Source organism: Poecilia formosa, unplaced genomic scaffold (genome assembly GCF_000485575.1).
Source record: "Poecilia formosa unplaced genomic scaffold, Poecilia_formosa-5.1.2 Scaffold244, whole genome shotgun sequence".
NCBI lineage: Eukaryota > Metazoa > Chordata > Actinopteri > Cyprinodontiformes > Poeciliidae > Poecilia > Poecilia formosa.
The window spans coordinates 340009-360375 of record NW_006800183.1 but is presented as its reverse complement, the minus strand read 5'-3'; the positions used below and the strand labels follow the sequence as shown (position 1 = coordinate 360375).

The 20367-nt window shown below is 42.7% G+C and overlaps 1 protein-coding gene across 5 annotated transcripts in view; it reads right to left on the bottom strand.

Moving 5' to 3' along the window:
- Nucleotides 1–20367, bottom strand: part of bcorl1 (BCL6 corepressor-like 1) — a 44736-nt gene that overhangs the window by 11953 nt on the left and 12416 nt on the right. The window contains exons 1-4 of one of the 5 annotated variants that reach the window (XM_016680501.1): nucleotides 16088–16565; nucleotides 3825–3908; nucleotides 1173–3725; nucleotides 792–924 (exon numbers count right to left, since the gene is read on the bottom strand). In XM_016680501.1, the coding sequence (XP_016535987.1) occupies nucleotides 792–924; nucleotides 1173–3725; nucleotides 3825–3830 (2692 nt within the window). In that variant the 5' untranslated portion in view covers nucleotides 3831–3908; nucleotides 16088–16565. Of the gene's footprint in view, nucleotides 1–791; nucleotides 925–1172; nucleotides 3726–3824; nucleotides 3909–12206; nucleotides 13169–14712; nucleotides 15171–16087; nucleotides 16566–20367 lie in introns of those variants that run through there. The other 4 variants (XM_016680502.1, XM_007569667.2, XM_016680499.1 and 1 more) reach the window with 4 other exon arrangements.

Genomic DNA, 20367 nt, shown 5'->3' with positions numbered 1-20367 from the left:
GGGTTTGTATATTTTTCCCCACAGTAAAATTCAAGCACTTCTCAAGCATTTTCAAGGTAAGTTTTCAAACTTTTCCAGCACCACGCTTTGGAAACAAAACAAATGAACTCAGAAAAGTCGGTTTCAGTTCCAGAATATATGATACCATTTGTGACTGTAATTAATGGTTTTGTGATAGTATTCTAGGAAAACTAAAATGTAAGAATAAAGATTTTTTATTTTGAAATGTCTCCAACAAACCTCATACACCTGACTGGTCTGAGAACAAAACACTAATTAAACAAAAAAATTACCAATTTCAATAATGTGGTTTAGCATATAAAAGACAACTTTATTTCTATTACACAGATCAATAAGCCATTGAGAAATTAGGAAAAAGTAATCGTCATTACATTGAAACAACCAAATTGTGACCTTTTTACTCAAATTAATTGCTTAAACACAGTAAACAAAGTTACAAAAAAAAACTCCCTCTAAAATCTAAAAAACGTTCAGACTAAGTTTTCTGGCATTTAACCAACTGAAATAAGTTTGGAAATTCCAACAGACCAAAAATCTGATTTATTTCAGGTAGTGAAAAATAAATGTGTCTGTGTCTTTGTATGAAAACATCTGGTTTCAACTGTACATAAAGTTTTCCAAATTTAGGTTTTTAATCAAGCGTTAGGCTACATTTTATTACAAAACTGTGGCGTTTTGTAGTGCAGTTTCCAAATCTTGAAAACACTGAACTGATTTAAGCATTTTCAAGGATTTTAAGCACCCGTACGAGCCATGAAAACAGGCCGTACCTGTTTTGTTCCGTGCGGCGTGCTCAGCCTCGTTGAAACCGATCTTGTCCTTTGGATTCGGCTCTTTACTCTGAGGGGAAAGCCCTCCTTTCGACAGATTCTGCTCCAGTGCAGGTGCAGATTGTTTCTTCTGCTGAAATTCACAGGGGACACAGGGAGCACATTAAACAGGATGCTATTGATCACAAACTTTCTTGGTAAAGTAAAGAAAGCTAACTCAAAATAAAGCCCTAGAAGTAATCAATCACAGGCCTGGTTCATGAAATTGAGCTCTGACCACCTCATCAGCTCATGAGAACCTTTATATGTGTTATTTTATCACCCTTGTCGCTCCAAAATGGATATTAAACTAAAGATCTGCAAGGGATCAACAAAATGTACCTTTTTATTCACAGGAACCTTCACTGGTGTCTTCTCTTTGTCTTGCTTTTTCTTCCCCGCAGCCTTCTTCGCTGGGTCTGCTGCTGGCTTCTCCTTCGCTGGCTTCTTAGGACTGCTCTTCTTTTGTTTGATAGCAGCTGCTTTTGCTTTGGTCGGCGACTCCTCTTTGGTACCGTTTGCGGTTTTCTCCAACACGTCACTCCCACCTCTACGCTGGCCTGTAAGGATGGATGCAACCATGCCCTCCAATTTTTCACCCGCAGCACCGTTTGATGTCCCACTTTCTTTCCTTGATATCTCCCCTTCTAACACCTGGGCCAGTTTGCTCTCCATCCTGCCCCCATTTGTTGATGCATTGCTCCCAAACAGATGAGTCTGACCAGTGGGGTTGGAGGAGCCGTGCTTTGCGTGCTGTGTGCTGTGAACGGTGGTGTTATTTTCTGAAAGTTCAGCAGCATTCAACATCTCGTGCCTTTTTGTAACTTGAGTGGATTCTCCTTGAGACGGCCATTTCTCCACAGGCCAGTAAGGGGGGTATTCGAAAGTAGTGCCATGCTTAGATTGGACGTCTTTGCTCTCACCAAGTGGATTCAGAACATCGGATTTTCTCAATGCGCCAGGTGATGCTTGAGTGCTCCCCTCATTTGTGTGCGCTGTCGTTTCAAGACCTTGTTGCTTCACAATGGAAGCAAGGTTGGACAGGGGAGACTTCATTCTCTCCCACTTGTTCTCCTCGGGTTTGGACGGGCTCTTGAACTTGGACCCCTCTGCGACGGTGGAGCCTTTTGTCTTTGTTGATCCTTGAGGGGTTTTTCTCTGGTGAGGAAGAAGGGACGGCGGCTGCCAGGTCGGACTGACGGCAGCAGCAGAGTACGGCCCAGCTGCTTTGTTGGGGCCACATTTCTTTTGACTTCCAGCGTTAGTGGAGCTCAACAGGGCGGCCGACAGAGCTCCTTTAGTGGGACAGTTCTTGGATAAGGCCGTGCTGGTGTTTTTAACGTGCTTCCCGCTTTGAGCGTGTTGGTTCCCCTTCACCAGACAGGATGGCTTCTTCCCTCCTGATGCCAGATGTTCTCCTTGGTCAATGATAGATATAAACTCTTGCTTTGCAAAGCTCTGTAATTCATCAGCAAAGGTCCCCTTTCCATCTTTGCCTCTTAGGGTGGAAGCCAGTATGGGGCTCGCCACGCCTACATACGTACCAGGGATACTTTTAATGGACTCCTGTGCAGATCCCTTCCCCCACGTCGGTTTGGACTCTGTAATCTGGTGATTCTGAGTCCGACTCAACTGCTTTTGATGCGATCCGTTCCTGTGGGAGTTCGGTAAAACTGGATACTGTGTGTTTGAGCAGTAAGCTGTAGAATGAGTCCTCTTTGCGTTCAGAAAGTCTCTCGGACTGGACTCGCCATGAGGCTCGACCGCAGAAACCGGTGCGTCGCCTACGCATTTCAGACGTTTTGATTTAGCGGACAAATCGAGAGGTACGTCTCTTTGTTCGTTGGAGCAAGCAGAGTGGTTTTCTGCAGCAGAGGGGGGCATAGCGTTAACAGCACCCATGGCTGTCTTGTCTATGCTGTTGGCTTTTTCCAGATGGTTCAGGAGCCGACTTTGGGAGGTGATGCCGGCCAGTGCAGACCCGCAGCAGATGGCAGCGGTCGGAGACAAGGTGTAGTGGGTGGGTGCTGCTGAAGTTAATGATGGATGCTGCAATGGTAGTGTAATAGCTGGTGAACATACCACAGAGGCTAAAGATTTATGTTCTCCTAAAGATTTGGTAGTCTTGCTTGACGAGTGGTTGGGTTTGAGCTTTAGGTTTGATCCAGCTGCTTTCTTGTCTGGGGCTCGGCCCACGGACAATGAGTAGGGGTAAGTCCGCAGGAGAGATTTGCCTCCAACACCTGAGCCCTGAGGCTGAAGTTCTTTCTGAAACTGACTGCTTGTGGCATCTCTCAACGCTGTGATTTGACCCAACGCTGGTGGAAGAGTGATTTTACAAAGCTGAGGGGAGAAATTAGAGGAGGGGATAAAGGCAACGGGCTGGGCTGGTTTGAACATGGCAGAGCACTGAAACCCTGGAGCGAGACTTTGCAGAGACTGCGTTTGTGGGTGTGATTTTTTACTAGATGTCACATTGCTGTGACACGGGTTGAGAGCGTCCTCCCGGCCGGCTTTTACACCACTTGACCACTGAGGAGTGGGGAAGACCCCAGACCCATCAGCTCTGACTTTCGGGGTGTCTGTCCGTTTGTCTGTTCCCTTCTCTGAACTGGCCAGAACCGGGCTGGACATTGGTGCATTATTAGGCTGTTGAGGCAGCGGATTTTCCAGAATATGGTTGCAGTTGCTAGAGTCCAGGCAGGCTTTTAAGGCCTTACAGTCTTTTGTTGGAGTGGTCTTATTTTGCTGACTGAGGAGGTTCGCATCTCCTCTAAACTCAGGGGTTAGCGCCTGCGGGGGATTTCCCACCATACTAGTGGATGTTTTAGTCAGAGCACTGATCTCTCTGCTCACCGGGCCTCCATCCCCTACATTCATTAGTGTAGATTCCACCTGGGTAATGACAGAGGTTAATGAGACCAGGGTTAAGAGGATAAGAGGACAAATTGCTCTAATCAAGTGATCTAACTTCAACAGAAGGAAAACAAGTACCTGCATAGGTGTTTCTCTAGCAAAACATGCCTCAGGTGGGAGCTCAGCCAGTCAATATGACCTTCTTTAAAACAAAGCAATATGCTGCAGAACACACAGGAAAGAACAAGTTATGATTCTGACATTGTGCTGTTCTGTTTTTACTTAAATCTGAGAAAGCCAGAAGCAAACAGGTTGATCTGATCCCAAGTGTAAACTACTAAATACAGGGCTCCCGTTTAGCTCTCGCACTAATATCCACCTGACTGCACTCAAACCAGTGGTGTCAAAAGTGCGGCTCCGGGGCCACTCGCGTACCCTGGAAAGATCAGGCAAATCTAAGCACTAAAGGGACAATACAACAACACTCCTTAGTACAGATGCTGTTACTGAGTGAAGTAGGAACTAGCATCAATGGAGACCTTAATATAAAGTCAGAAGAAACACAAAGATGCAAGAAGTTTTCAACTGCATATTGAAATATGTCTCCAGTTCATTCAGGCTGTGAGAGAGCGAGAGAAAGCAGGATTTCAAGAGAACCCATAAAGCTGAATGTACTGCAGAAAGTAGCTCATATGTAATGGTGTTCTGGCAATGACCTGAATGGATTCGTAGGAACACTCAAAAAACTACTCTGACTTGACAATAAAATTATCACCACAATCTCACCACAATAATCTGAAAAATTATCAAGATTTCTTGGTTTTTGGGTGTGATTATTTTGTTGTTTTTACTGAACTGAATTATCTAGCTCCCTCACCTCCAAGAGCCCACTGCCCTGAACCCCATTAAAACCTCCTGGTTATTCCACCAAATATTGATTTCTGAACTCTTCCAGGGTTAAAACATTAGTTTGTTGTTTCTAAATGAATATAAACTTGTTTTCTTTGCATTATTTGAGGTCTGAAAGCGCTGCATCTTTTTCGTTATTTTGACCATTTCTCATTTTCTACAAATAAATACTAAATTGTTGCTTGGAATCTCGGAGATATGTTGTCAGTAGTTCATAGAATAAAAGAACAATGTTCATTTTACTAAAACATAAACCTATAAAGAGTAAAATCAGAGAAACTGATCATTTTACAGTGGTCTCTTAATTTTTTCCAGAGCTGCCAGAGTGCAAAACCTATTTTCATTAAATTTATCACAAGACTATTTGTCTGTCATGTATAAGGACTTCAGCACAGCTGAGTTAAGAAAAAAAAATAATAATTTAAGGGTGTCAAACCTAAATGTGTGTGCCTTGCATCAGCAATGAACTCTATAATTGCCACTTCTTTCGACTCATTTTCTTATCTCACATTGCATCTGGTGGAAAGCCGCTGAGTGTTTCAGTGTTCATGTCTGAATAACGGTTTAGTTCAGGTGGCTAAATGTGTTTGTGGTTTAGGAGTAACATCAGGAGATGAGCTGGAGTCATGTTGGTTGAACAGCTGATCACAAATTGTCACCAGGTCAGGAGACTTGGGTCTGGGACAGATTTTAAACGCAGGTATGAACTCACATAGTGGACCGTTTGCAGTCGGATCACATAGCATTCACAGCACAATCAGAAAGGCCCAGAGAGCGTTTTGGGTGAGGTTTTCCTTTGTCTTAGTCCGACTATCAATTTCGAAAGGGAACTACTCTTTTTAGGAAAATATTTGAAGTTAGAGCTAATGCACTTGTTGCAACATGAGGAGACTATGAGTCACGCAAATAGCCAACAACAACCACATCACCTCTTTGCCATCATGCTGAGGCTTTTCTGCCTAACTTTGCTGACTAGCTTTACCGCTAATGATCTGTTTGTGTTGAAAATCAAAAGAGATATTTAAATCAGTCCAACAGCCCTCCTTTCAGCAAAATATATCCTTTTCAGACAAAATATCCTTTTCAGACAAATATAAATTGACTAGAACATTAGACAACATAAAAAAGGAACAAGATTTCCACAGGAAGAAAATGAACCACAGAGGGTTGAATTTCCTAAGCATTTGTCCACAGCAGATTGCTTCTGTTTTTCCTTTTTTAATCACTCTTCAGATAAAACAATATCAAAGCAAAGGAAATATTTCCACGTTTACACAGTAGGTCTTCAGGCACTACTGATTTTTTTGCTTCACTTCTATGTGAACAGTTTACGACCCCAAAGTGATTCGCATGAGCAGAAGAAGAACGTTGACATCACACAGCAGCGCGTTGTTTACGATCTATGGATCGGTTTTACAGTTTATTCAGCAAAGGGAGCCGACAGGATTGTCACAACACCATAACAACACACAAAACAAAGCTAACAAAAAGAAAGCACAGCTAAAAGCAACGGCGTTTTGTGGAACATTAACTTCTGCAGAGAAGTCTGTTTGGATGCGTAGTCGGTGCCAAGAGTGGTGGGATTGTGATGTGATGCGTTTCCCTGACACAGACTTCTTTCATAATTTCATCATTATAATTTTCAGCCGTTGTTTGTGTCTGGATTTACAGCGTCTGGCTTCTTCTGGTGCAAAATTACAATGCATGTCTCTCATTAGTGACGTAAAAGTTGAATTAAATGAATGTGACAGTTCTGACGACAGATGCAATCCGATGCATATCCAACTTAGTATCACATGAAAGTAGCACAAAACAGGAAAAAGTCGTGTTTGGGTCACATGAGGGCTAAAAATGTGCATTTTGCTCGCATTCAGCTGCTGTGTGAACATAGTCTCGTTAGCTTTCAAATTATGACTGATTCAGCCAAATCGGAAGGTTTTCAAGCACGAGAGGCTTTAGCATCTAAATCAAATTTAAGTCCAGACTTTAACTAGGCCTTCTTTTTGTTTTATGAGCCATTGTCCTGCTGCATAACCCAGGTGTTTGCGACCTGAACATCACAGACTGATGGCTTTTACCTTCATTTTCTAAGAGAAAGGGAGAGAGAAAAAAATCATGGTTTAATCAATTACAGCAACTCTACCAGAACCTGGAGCAGTAAAGGTCATGATACTTCCACCACCATATTTCCCTGAAGATTAAACGTTGCTTTTTGGAAATACCACTTTTTGCCAAATTCCTCTAAAACGTTTCCCTTTGTCTCATTAGTCACGGGTTTTTGGGGATCAATGAGATATTTTTAAGTCAAATGTGTGGTGGATCTTTGTGTTTTTACTGCTTTCATCTTGGATCAGAAGCTGTTTTTGCCCAGTCTCTTTCTTGCTGTTGATTCATAAACACCGACTGTACCTGATGCAAGTGAGGCCTGCAGCGCTTTGGATGTTATTCTGGGTTCTTTTGTGAAGAGGTTGCGAAGGGTTAATCAGAGTTAATTCATGATTTAACAAGTAGGCAATTACTTTTTCACAGGTGAATGAATGGTTTGGATAACTTTTCCCACCTTAATTAATGAAATCGTTTGAAATCTGCATTTTGTGTTTACTCTGCTTGTCTTTATCTGACATTAAAGTTTGAACACGTCTGACAAAAAAATTAAATAAAAACAAAAGAAAACAAAAACTACATGTCAGAAATGTATTTAGAAATGTACTACCGGCACATAAACACACATTTATCTGGCAAATGTTGCCAAATAACTTTATATTCCTTAATCCTTATTTTAAAGATATGCATTTAGAAAAAACACATTTAACCTAAATTAAAAAGTAAATTCGAATAGTACATCTGTTACATTCTTTTGGTTTAAACACCATATTTGTTAAAGCCACCAGCTGGACTACTGAGTAATGTCTAACCTGTCATTACTCTGGGCAAGCAACAATTGCTTTTCCAGAGTAATAGACTAATTATATCTTACATCACCTATGACACATAATTAAAAGATTTTTAAAATTTCAAGGAAATGTCAGCACACAGTTGTCACGGAGACGTGATTTGCAAAACCAATCCAATTTAAAATAAATGCATTAAATCATTTTTGGACAATAAAGTCTGTAGGTTAAAGCACAGTAGCATTTTGCAGAATACCGAATCGCAAAATAAATCAATGATACTGACAGATCACTGCTGTAAAATACACAGGTAGCTCACACACCACTGAAGACATCAGCGAGACTAAAACTAACTAAAAAAATCTACTAAAATGCAAACCCGCTGCACAATGTCTTAGAAAGTTATACAATGCCTTTAAAGAATTATTCACACCCTTCAATTTTTTTTTTTAAATTTCCACAAACTTTAGTAACTTGTATGTGTTAAAACAACACAGAACACTAAGTATTGTGAAGCAGAAAAAAAACAATATTTTCTAAATGTTTGCAAATCAAAAGCTGAAAAGTGCCGCATACATATGTATTCAGCCGCCCAGAATTATTAATATTTTATAGAAAACTCCTTTCACTGCCTTTTAGGGTATTTTTCTACCAGCTTGTACATGTAGAGACTGACCTTTCTGCCTTTGTTCTTGAACAAAATAGCTCTAGCTCATTCAGACTGGATGAAATCTGTGAACACCCATTTTAAAGTCCGGCTGCAGATTTTCAGACTGTCCGGTTCTAAGACATGAAATCATTCCATCGTTGCTCTGGCTGAACCTCTGCCACAGCCTCAAGTCTTTTACAGCCTACAACAGGTTTCCCTCCGGTACGTCTGTGTATTTAACTCCATCCACTGACCCTTTTCCACCAGCACCTAGCAGCAAAACTCAACTCTACACAGTTCTGGTGGTTTTCCATTACAACTGAGTAAGAGCTCTAGCGGGTGGGGTTGACGTGTATTTTGACAGCCTGGGAGTCCAAAACGTAGTGCAATACAACATTGGAGGAGAAGGAAGCCATGTTGAACACTCTTGTGTTCAACATGGCTCCGAGTGAGTTTTCACAAATGTTGGGTCAGATTATTGCAACAAGCCAATCAGTGATGGTTTTCTGTGTTTTCAGTCTGAAACCCAGCGAAGTGGCTCTAAAAAAGGGGATGGTACCACAGAACCGTTACTGGTGGAAAGTTGAGAAGGTGCCACTGGAAAAGGGCCACATCTTCCCATCAATCCTGACCCGATTTCTGTCCCTGCTGAGGAAAAGCATGATGCTGTCACCACCATGTTTCACCCAGGGAATGTCCTGCTCCGTGTCAGTTCTTTCCACATGTAACATTTTGCATGAAAGGCATAAAAGTTTAACTTTGATCTCATCTGACTGAATCTTTATTTCTTCTGTTTTTCATTGTCTCTTTAAATGGGATGTTTCTAGGCTTTCCTTCAGCCATCCCTTTCTTCTTTCACCTCTTCCATAAAAGCCAGATTTGTGGGGTGATCGACCAACAGATTGTTCCATCTGAGCTGTGGATTTCTGCAGTTCCTCAGGAGTTACCATGGGACTCTAAGCTGTTCTCTGTTTAATGCCGCTCTTGCTCAGTCTGATGGATGGATGTACTGCCCTCTCAAAGCTGCTCTCTGTGAAATGTTCAAAGCTTGGGGTATGATTCAAAACTTAACCCTTTAAACGTATCCACAACTTTCTCCCTGGCCTGTCAGTTGTGTCCCTTGGTCTTCATGTTTGCTCAAAAATGTTAAAAAAGAAAAAAAAAGAAAAGAAAAAAACCTTACACTGATTTTCAAGAGGGAACTAAAATTGCAACATTTGTTACATTTTTAGCTGGTTCGATTCGCTCTGTGTCAGATGATCCAAACCCTTTGAAAAACCTGTTCCCCTCCTCGCCTGTGGGGGCGCTGCACCAAGAACCACTGAAGAAAATGTCACAAAAACCTCTGAAGAAGACGCTAAACACAACTTCTTTCTTTATGAAATGTAGACAAATGGAGTGGCGTTGGATTTTAGCAGTTGTATGATTTCTGTTTTGGCTTTGACAGAAGACCATGAGCCATTTCTCTGTTTGGTTGTATTTACCCAGAATGCCCTGCGTTATTGTCTGCTTCCTGCTTCTGGAGCGTAGCTCAATTAAAGTGGATCAAACAGGGCGATTAAAGCCAACTAAATAGGTCTGGTGGAAATACACCCTAAAAGGGACCAAATACATACGCAACATTTTTCAGATTTTATTTTTTAAGGTTTATTCTTAAAATGTTATAATTTCCTTCCACTCAATTATCAGGGACTACTTTGTGTTGGTCTCCCAAATAAAATCACAGAAAATTCATTAAAATTTGAGGCGGTAATCTGGAAAAATGCGTCAAAGTTTAAAGGATAAGAACAATACTGAACGGTACTGTGTACGCCACGCTCCTACCTTTTCTGCAACATGCATCTTATTCAAGTTTGAATAAATGTTGAGGTCCTGCCTTGGTGACATTTTCAGGCCAACAAGGGCTTTAAATGGTCATCCTCATTGCATTACATCCCTACTAATGAACCCTTATGCATGTATATCCTGCTTATCAAAGAATAAATGCATGTAAACGTACGCAGCAGAGTATCAAACATTTCAGAGAAAAACACGCTGCCTTCAACAGATAGGTGTGAAAATGGTCGTCTATGGACATAATTCAAACGCCCAAATCAATTTCAAACCATTGCTGACAATAACCTACTCACTAATTATTCATGATGCTTAGGGCTGAGCAATGTTAAGAAATGAAGACATTGCAAAATTACTTTTGTTCTCGCTGAACTTCAGGATCTTGGTCACTGGACCTATATCCGGGGTGGGCACAGGTAAGTGGGCCGAGTAAGTTGAACGATGTCAAATATTACATATAAAAAGATTGAATGGTGAAATCTGCCACTCAGTACATGATGCAGCTCTAATTTACAGCAATAGCCCAGTTCTAATGCTGCCTATCCATGCATTACTTACCCTGTTGTATCAAAATAACCTCAAATCAACTATAGCCATTCAATCAGCCCAGAGCTAAAGGACAGAATATATTTTCAACACCACTAAATAATTTCTCACTGACACTTGCTTTTATCTGTCACTTCAAACAGGAGCTAGAGTTAAAGTGGCCTCTGACCCCTGGTCTCCGTGGTCTGTCCGCTGTATGACCATACATTAATCCATATATGAGGCAACCACTGAACTAACCTTTATCTGCAGCGTTTTGCTTTACATAAAGTCCAGCAGAGCAGAAAGTGGTCGACTTAAATGAGAAAAAGTTTTGATTGTTATCTTACAGAGAACAGGGAATTTAATGTAATAACATAGATAACTGTATCACACATTTAATCATGAAGCATCCGTGTGCACAGGAGGAGCATCCTGGATGAAGGTGGAGGTGAGCGCACCAAAAAGGCTCTAAAAATCTGAGGTGAAAGCTTTGAATGCGATGGAAATGTTTCACCTTTGAGTCACTGGAGCCACAGCGAAGATGATGCACATACTGACAGACAGACACGCCAAATCTCTGCGTGTAATCTGCGTGTTCAGATGAGAGAGAGGGGGAGAGAGAGAGGGGGGGGAGCAGCGATGCAGATGCCGCTCCGCTCCGTGGAAAGGAGGGTCTGCATACATTACCGTACAACAGTTGCTTACAGCTAGTTTGTCTTTGTGCTCCGATCGCGGTCTGCTCCGCAACATCTGAATCCATTCGCTCGGATGTAGGCCAGCGAATGCATGCAGAGGTCCGCGCACACGCCGTGGGCAGCAGACGAAAACAAAAAGTGGAGGCTGGGAATACCTCTGAGAGAGAGAAAGAGAGGGAGAGAGGGATGAAAAAGGGGAGGAAAAACAGCCACATTATTCTGTTGTGGCCCCCCTACTTCCATCCGGTCAGCCCCCTGTCCTGTTCAGCGGTTCCCAATGTCACAGCTGACAAAAAAAAAGGAAAAAAAAGAAAAAAGAAAAAGTGCACAAAAAGCCCACATGCACGCTGTGCTGGGGCAGTCGGTATAAATATAAGCACGGAAAAACTCTGGAGAGCTCCGCGTTGCTCCCTTTCTCCAGCATAATGGGAGGACCGGGCTCTCAGGTGACCGGTCCATCCGCAGGCAAACATGGACACTAACCGGGCAGGCGGCTCGCTGACAAAACCAGCGAAGTGACGGGAGAGCCCTGCCAGAAGACCCCCAGAATCTGTCACATCTGCGCCCGATAAGGTCAGTCAACATCCGAGCAAAGTCAAAACAAGAGACCGAAACGAGACGCGAACTAAACAACAACAACAACAAAGTAACACATGACAAACTAACGATTATTTCCACTGGCCAAAAAAGCACACAAACTGGACCAACTGGTAGGTAGGTGAGAAAAAGTAGTCCACTACAGAGGGGCAGCAGAGGGGTGACAACTTATTACCGGGTCCGGCTCGCTGCGTGTTTATCCCCGGCCGCCCTAATGCTGAAGTGCTCCAGCCTCTGTTATCGGCCCTTCACCGGACCGACTCACGGAGCCACTCCGGCGTTGAAAGGCATTCACCGAGCCTCTCCTCTCCGGGCCCCCCTTGTTTCTTCTTTCACTCTCTACCTCCAAAACTGAACCAATCCGGCGCTAATCAGCGAGCGAGCGAAAAGATGTCTAATGACACAAACAGTTACGAACCCGCTCGTCCAGATGGCAAGTGAAGCGACGTGCAGACACGACTGTGGTGGATAGATACGGCCGTGTCCAGCCTTTCGCCCCGGCCGTCCGCGGCTGCTCACTGATCTCGACGGTTTTCGGCTCTAAAAGTCCGGGGTGGGGGGGCGGGAGTAAGGGAGGAGAAGAAGGGGAGGGTAGAGAGGGGGGGTCGTCAAGACAGTCCGTTCCGTATCTCCAGCCTCCAGTCTGGTGGGAGAGAGCGGAGGGAGGGAGAGGGGCAGGAGGGTGCGCGGCGACAGCATGGGAGATGTAGTGCTCGGCTCTCCACGCCCAGCGTTGGACGCTGGAGAGGCCGGGAGCGCTCGGAACTGCAGGTACCGGCATGCAACGCGCGCTCCAGCCGCTCAGGGGAATGGGGGATCGCGACCAAAGAGTGTAACGGTGCGCTAAACTGAAAAGGCTTATCGGGGCAACGAAGTAATGAAATGTGTGTGCGTGTGCGTGTGTGTTTCTTTCTTTCTTTTTCTTTTTTTTTTTAAATAAACAACGCGGGGTTGCGATTATCACGGAGCGTCTGACTGAGTCAGCCCACGACAGGTCAATTAGCAGTCAGCTGGTGAAACGGGCTTTAATAAAACCCAGAGTGGCAGAGGTTTGGGTCTGCTGCTGGAGGACTAACATGAGGGAGCGGGAGGCCCTCCAGCTGCAGCCTGACGGACAGAGGGGGATTTTGAAACATGTTTTCTTCAAAGAACCTTTGGTCTTTTGTGGCCATCTAACTTCACCAGTCTCTTTATGAGCTTTAGTTTCACATACATGGCCAACACCGGATGGGAAACACAAGCAAATTTTTTAATAATTTCTACTATATTTACCATGTGGATGCCAAATCAGTTAAGTGATATAATGACGACCAGAATTAGCCTTTTCCTTTTACCTTGTTCTTATTAAAATTGTTTTTTTCCAAATAAAAATATACAGCACGGAACTGATTAAAAGTATCAAAAACATAAAATGCTTAGTTGCAAATTCACAAATTTGCATTGTTCCACAGAGATTCAGCTCAATTAAAATTAGATTTTCATTTTACTGAATCGAGCAGCTGACTTTGAGCCAATGCAAAGACACTCAAAATAAGGCTGGGCATTATTTTGAATAAGATTTAAGTTTAATTAGAGAGAAAACACTGCTTCTTACATTTTAACTCACCCACATGGGAAAACCCATCTTACTGGCTCCATTTTTAAAAAGCTGATCTTAAATTGACTTCTTGACAACTTGATTTTTGCTGAAACCTCATGTAGTTTACATTATCACTGAAAATAGTCCAAATAGACCCTAAAGATTATCCAAAGCACAACACTGATTGGAAATAACAAAAACATCTCAACTTTCAGTCACAAATACAACAAACATGAAAAAAAGCTAAGCTGATGTTGATTTTCTGAGAACTTTTGACTTTTAACTCGACATTATGATAATCTCACTTTTTTATACCTATACAAAGTGTGTCTGATTTCAACAAATCTATTCTTATAATCTTCTCTCCTTCATAAAACCCAGAGATGAGTTTTCTGTGTTTGTGTAAATCTCCATTGTCTCAAATCAAAATAAACCGATCTGAGACCTCGTGAATCAGAAATAAAGACCATTTCACATTTATGGCGATAGCAACTGCTAACAACTATTTATAATGACAACGAAGACGGTAATTAAACAGATTTTAAACTAGACATGGGTCGATCACAGATGTCAAGGTATACAGAGGCTTTTTCATTCAAAACCAATGAGCACAGAGTGAGAAATCACTGCCCCTCCCCCACTAGTTGCTGCACTACTTATTGAATGGCAGAGAGAGAGCTGCTACATTTTTTCCCTTTCAGGAAAGTAAATTCAGCTGTTTGTAAGTATTTTTGGTTACAAAAAAGTACAGCTAGTCAATAAATGTTACAGATGTGGTTATCACAGCTACGATAGTTAAAATGTCAGATTATTTTAGCATCAGAGAAAATAATTGTTGATTTTGTGTTTGAAATGCTATATAATTCTGTTAAAATGTTACATTTATGCAGAGTAATCGTGGTATTTTGACCTGAGAATCACATTCTGGCCCAAACACTTTGATATAGAAAACCTAATGAGTGAACCCTATTGAAACAAATATTTTATAATGATTATAAAGACAGCGCCTCCCTCTCCCTCTCTCTGTGTTGTGCATCTTCAGCTCTGACATTGCAGAGCAGTATGTCAAAATCACATTTCCTGTTACCATAAGGGTAGTTTAGGTTCTGGATTCAGTTAAGTGGTTTTAACTCCAGTTTGCACATTCAGATTAATCCTAGTTTACATTCTCATATTTCTGTGCTCACATCATGACAGGTAAGTCAATGGAAAAAGACAAGATTCCCCCATCCCCCTAAAGATAAACAGCCACAGGTCATTCAGCTCTCTTACTCCATAATCACATTTTGGCACAGTAGTTAAGCGGTGCAGGGGACTGCGCTGTAATTAGGCCACTCGGTCTTACCTGAATCCAGAGAGCAGAGCAGGCCTGCTGCTTTGCACGGGGATCCACTCCTTTAGCAACAACAAATATCGGACTTTTCTGAACTCCAGCCTGGTGCCTGGTGGGGAAATAACCGCCCAAAACGGCCGGGCTGAAGCCGCCGTGTGGTGGGAGGAATTAGTGTGGCTGCTGCCGCCGTGCAGGACAACGACCCTGTCCACAAACTACTTCGCTGCTCCGCCGTGCGGGAGACTCCAGCATGCCCTTCGCCATTCGCCCAGCAATGGCTGCGTGTAATCGGACAAATCGCTGACAGGCGGCCAGATGAGAAATCGGCAAAACAAATACAAGCGGCCGATCAGTGAGGAGGGAAACGCCGTAGAGAGCCGTAACAGTCACACAAAGTGGGCAGCTGACACATCGCATTGTGTCTGAGCCTGGGGCAGCGGGCTGGGGAGGGGGGCAACCCGGAGACCCGAACCTCCGCGCAGGAGCTCCGGATGAAATCCCCCGGCTGCGACCGGCTGCTTTCTTTCACGGACTCCACACCGGATGTGTGAAGCTGGGAGTTTTTTATTTTTTTTTTATTTCAAAACTTGTTATCCACGCCATTATTATAAATCAGGGATGTGGTATTCCGCACAAGCGACGATGGCAGCTGCGATGCCACGGATGAATGCACTTTGTTTATGTTCAAGGGCCTGTTTTTATTTTGTTCAAAGTGTGTCGTCTTCAAAGTGGGCTCACATGCTCATCTAAGTGTTAGTCATATCGGAGATTATCGACCCTATTTAGGCCGCCATGCTTCACGGCGAGGAGGATGTCCCGTCTAAGTTGGTGCTTCACCTGGTCAATAATGTCGAGGCTGCGGGGAAGTCAGGACACGCAAACCCACAACAATGCCCTTCCATCTTGGTATAAGTGATCAATTATTCCACAGTGAGCTACAGGAAGGACAGCAGCCGCTCACAGAAACAGTCCAGAGTGATGTTATCCTCCAGGTTAATGGATGGCCCTGTGTGCTATGTTGTGTTTAATCTATCCCAGAAATGTTCAAATCGCATCTACGGGGGTCTAAACTGTATCAGGATCTGGATTTTACCCCGCACCCGGCACGCATGGACGGCACTTCCACGGATGTCATCCCCACAACTTGGCTGTCCGTATACATGTGACACGATCCCGCATTTAATGCCGCGGGATAACAGAGAAACATCACGCCAACTACTGTGGCTCCTTCGAGACACAAACCGGGAGGGGAAACGCAAATATCCAGGTCAAAGTTTGGCAGAGTTTTACTCGCCCTCGGCAGCGTTGTGCAATGCCCCCTTTAATGCCCCCTGCTCGCCCGTAACGCCTTTGTTATTAGTAATCGCATGGTATTGCACCGTCTTACCTTGCGCTCCGAGCCGTCGACAGCCTCAAAGCCCGCACACAGCGCAACAAGCGGCCGCCGCCGTCGCCCGGGCTTCGGTGAGGGGCCACGGGTGGGATTTTTGAAGCAGAATGAATACAGTAAGCAATTTTGGCTTGTCCTCGCGATCTTCCCTTATTGCCAGTTTTCGGTCTGCAGCAGCTGGAGATGAAAATCGCGCACCCTGGGTCCTAGCGCCGGCATAAGCCCTACAGGTGAATAACAGGCAGACATGCTGCTCGTTGGGTCTCAGCCTTTCATTTTGGAGTCTTTAGTTGCTGTCCCCCACATTATCTGACTGATATGTAACCCAAAAACAGCCGAAATAAAGCGAGATGTTATTCTGAATAAGCAAGTATTTGATTTGAATTACACAGGCTAAATTAAACTTTCGTAATGGTGAGGGCTGGAAACGCTGCTTCTGCCATTTTAACTCACAAACGGGTGTGAACACAGCACCCTAACTTCCCTTTACTGACTCCAGCTAAAACACAGAGCTTAGTTAAGGAGAAAAGTTCTTGTTTATTAAAGTACTCACATTTTATCTCATTACAACCATACAACATGTTTGATTGTGATTTTATGACAGATAACACGATAAAGTACAAAAGTGGGATGGGGAGTCAGAAGTCAGATCATACATTGCTGTCACTTTTATAACAAATATAAATCTGGAAAGTGCGGTGTGCTTATATATTCACCTAGCCTGGTGAAAGTCAGCTCCTATTTGCTTCAACAGAGTGTCTCGACCTTCGGCCACTGAGAAAAATGATTGCTTACTCGAGGTGTGGATTCTGTTGAAGTTTTAAATTTTACTCAGTGGTTAATATTTGGCCATGACGTAGGTAATGCACCAGTTCGACTGGAAACAACCATCCTTTGCTGCCTTCAGCCTCTTTCTCCCACATTATCTGACTGAATGTAACGCAAAAACAACCGAAATAAAGTGAGATGTTATTCTTAACCATCCTTTGCTGGTTGTTTCCATGCTTTGCTGGTTCCATTCTTCTAGGATAGAGGTGGCAAGCCGAACAAGCCGACTGTTGATGTTAATTCAGTTTTTTTGGAAGCCTGGCCAACATGGCTTCATTCACTTCCTCCACTGCGTTTGCTAAACTACATGCAGGCTACAATTCTAAAACAGGGCAGAAAATAAATGTCATCACTCACAACTTTTCTTTCTGTTCGCTGATTGGTTGCAAGTCTACCAGAGAAATCAAGTTCAATTGGAGAAATACCAAATGGAGCACCAAAGGGACATGATAATTGAGCAGAGCTGAACATAGGAAGTTAATGGCCAGGCTAATATTGACCCTTTTTAATAAATAAAAACTTTAAATAAAGTCCAGTGGAAGTAAATGCCTCTAGAAGTCACCTATTTAATATAATCTCAGAGGCTCTGTGAAACCTTCAGCGAACAAAGATCATGAAGACCAAGGGACACACAGGTCAGAGATAAAGTTGTAGAGAAATATAGCTTGTCATAAAATTGCACTGTAGGCCAGATATGGGGCCAACAAACTTTAATCTTTGTTTTTAGTTTTTTTTGTTTTTTTTTTTGTATCCCAGATTCATGGATTTAGATCCAATTCAAAACACCAGAAGAAGGCATGGCGCTGTTTTAAATGAGCACGATTTTACGTTTAATTACAGACTCCATCTTGACTTTCATATTAATAATGACTGAAAACATTGCTTCTGACACTTCAACTGTTTTCACCTGAAATGTTTGACATTTTCGCCTGAAGTGAAAATGTGAAACTGGAGAGCTGATGTGAAATCATCTAGTTTAAATTGGATGGATGGATGGATGGACGGACGGACGGACGGATGGACGGATGGATGGACTTTGCTTTGGGCAGTAGTAAGTAGTGTTGGAACAGAAAGAGCTAATCTCCAAACTGTTCTTTCAAAGTAATCATTAAATTGTAAGAAATATCTTGGTGTGCTGCACCATTATGGCGTCTTTAATTAAGAGAACCCAACTTCTGAAAAAAGAGCCACATCGTTCATAAACCCTTCAGCACCAAACTTTCTACTTGGTACACTGCAGCCACCTTTCTCCTGGCTAAAGCCAAACGCTGGGCTGCAGCCTGGATTTAGTGAAGTGAGGCTGCGATGCAGCTGCTCAGAAACAGAAACTTATTCCATGAAGCTTTCTATGCTTCATTGTTCAGATACTTTGAAGGCCACATAAAGACTGGAGCTCTGCAGCTTGTCGATGATCTCTGCACACTGTGTCACGACCCTGGGGTTTTTGTGTTATAATAATTTTTTGTAATTTATTTATGTTCAATAGAACTTGCCATATTCTGTTCAGCTCTCTGTATTCATTATAGCTCTGTGGTGTTGCCATATTAGTTAATTCCTTTCTGTTTAGTTTCTTAGTACTTGTGTTTTGCTGCTTTTACATTCCAATTTATTTTCTCAGATTACTGTCAGATCTTCCTCCTTCGGTTTGTAGACTCATTGGTTGTTAGTTCTGCTCCCTCTGTGTTAATTAGTCTTCCTCCCACAGCTGCGCCCCTGATCATCTCATCTGGTTCTCTTGTCATTTTCCACCCGTCTCAGTATTTTACCTCCTGGTTTTTCAATGCTCTTTGTTGGATTCTTACGTTTCTCTACCGCTATTTTATAACCTGTTCTCATTGTGCTTCTGTTGTAAGTTTTGTCATTTTACTATAAAAGTGTCCACAATGGTCCTCAAAGGCTCTAGTCTGCGTTTGGTCCAGCTTCAGTGACACAGAACATGACAATGTGTGCCTCAGCATCCGCTGACCTGACTCTGTGGATGCCACTTTGTGGCTGAGTTGCTGTCATTCTCAAACGCTTTCACTTTGGAAAATTTAGTAGGGAAGAAATATCCTGGCCGGACCTTTTGCCCAGTTAACATATTATCAGGATACTTTTTCTGAAAGTGACTCATTCTTTTACAAAATGTTTGTAAAAGCAGCTTGTAAGCTCAGGTGCTGGAGTTTATACGACTGTGGCCATGGAAGTGATTTGAATGCCTCTAGAAGTCACCTGAATTAAATGATTTGGATGGGTGAGCAAATACATTTGCCAATATAGTGCAATTTCTGTGTAAGTCTACTTTTTTTACTGTGAGTTTTTTGGGATAAAATCTTAGCTTTACTTCTCAAATTTCTGTGCAAACTTCAAGAGTTAACTCAATCCTACGGGATAACATTCTTTCCCCTAAAGATAAACAGTCAAAGGTTATTTATGGTAGATCTACGACTCCATAGTCACATTTTGGGATAGTAGTTCAAAGTATTCTCACCATGATGAAACTACAACAAACATCGGTTTAAAATTTACTGTTGTTCTCGTATGTAAATTTTACATTTCTAGCTATTTTTGACATCTAACAGTAAAGATTTACTGTAAATTAAACACCTGTGTGATCCAAACACGAAACACACTTTGTCACCTGAGGCAGAGCCACCAATGGTGCATATAAAGTCAGGTGAGCATGGTTGTCTCTGTCGGTTCCTGGGCATTAAAGCACCACTGAGATAGTGAAAGGAGAAACAAGCAGCTGGCAGCTTTTAAATGTCTGGACAGTATTCACTTTTTCCACATTTTTTTATGCTAAATCCTTATTCCAAATTTTATCAAAATAATCTCTTTCCTTAAAATTCCATACACAAATACTCAATTATGACAAAAATGTTTGAATTATTTATTTATTTGTAAATTTATTAAAAAAATACTAGAAAACCAAGAAATCAGATGTACATTGTCAGCCTTTGCCATGAAGCTCTAAACTAAGCTGTGTCCACTGGTCAAACTTGCATGTTTCTACTGCTTAAATGGAGTCCACCTGAGCCGACTGGACTTGATTTGGAAAGGCTCAGACCTGTTTCTACGAGGCCCTACAGTTGGCAGTGCAGGTCAGAGGTCAAACACTAAGCATGAACTCAAAGGGATTGTCTTGAGGCTCAAATCTGGGGAAACGTTTCTGCTGCTTTGAAGGTCTCAGTGAGCTCAGTGGCCTCCGTTATCGGTAAGTGGAAGAAGTTTGGAACCAGCAGGACTCTTCCTGAAGCTGGCTGGCTGTCTGAACTGAGTGATTAGAGGAGAAAGGTCTTAGGGAGGTGTCCAAGAACCCGATGGTCACTCTGTCCAAGCTCCAGAAAGGACAACCTTCCAGAAGGACAATTATCATCTGGCCTGTAAGGTAGAGCGGTCAGACGAAAACCAATCCTTAATAAACATGGCAACCCATCTGGAGTTTACCAAAAAGCTCCTGGAGGACT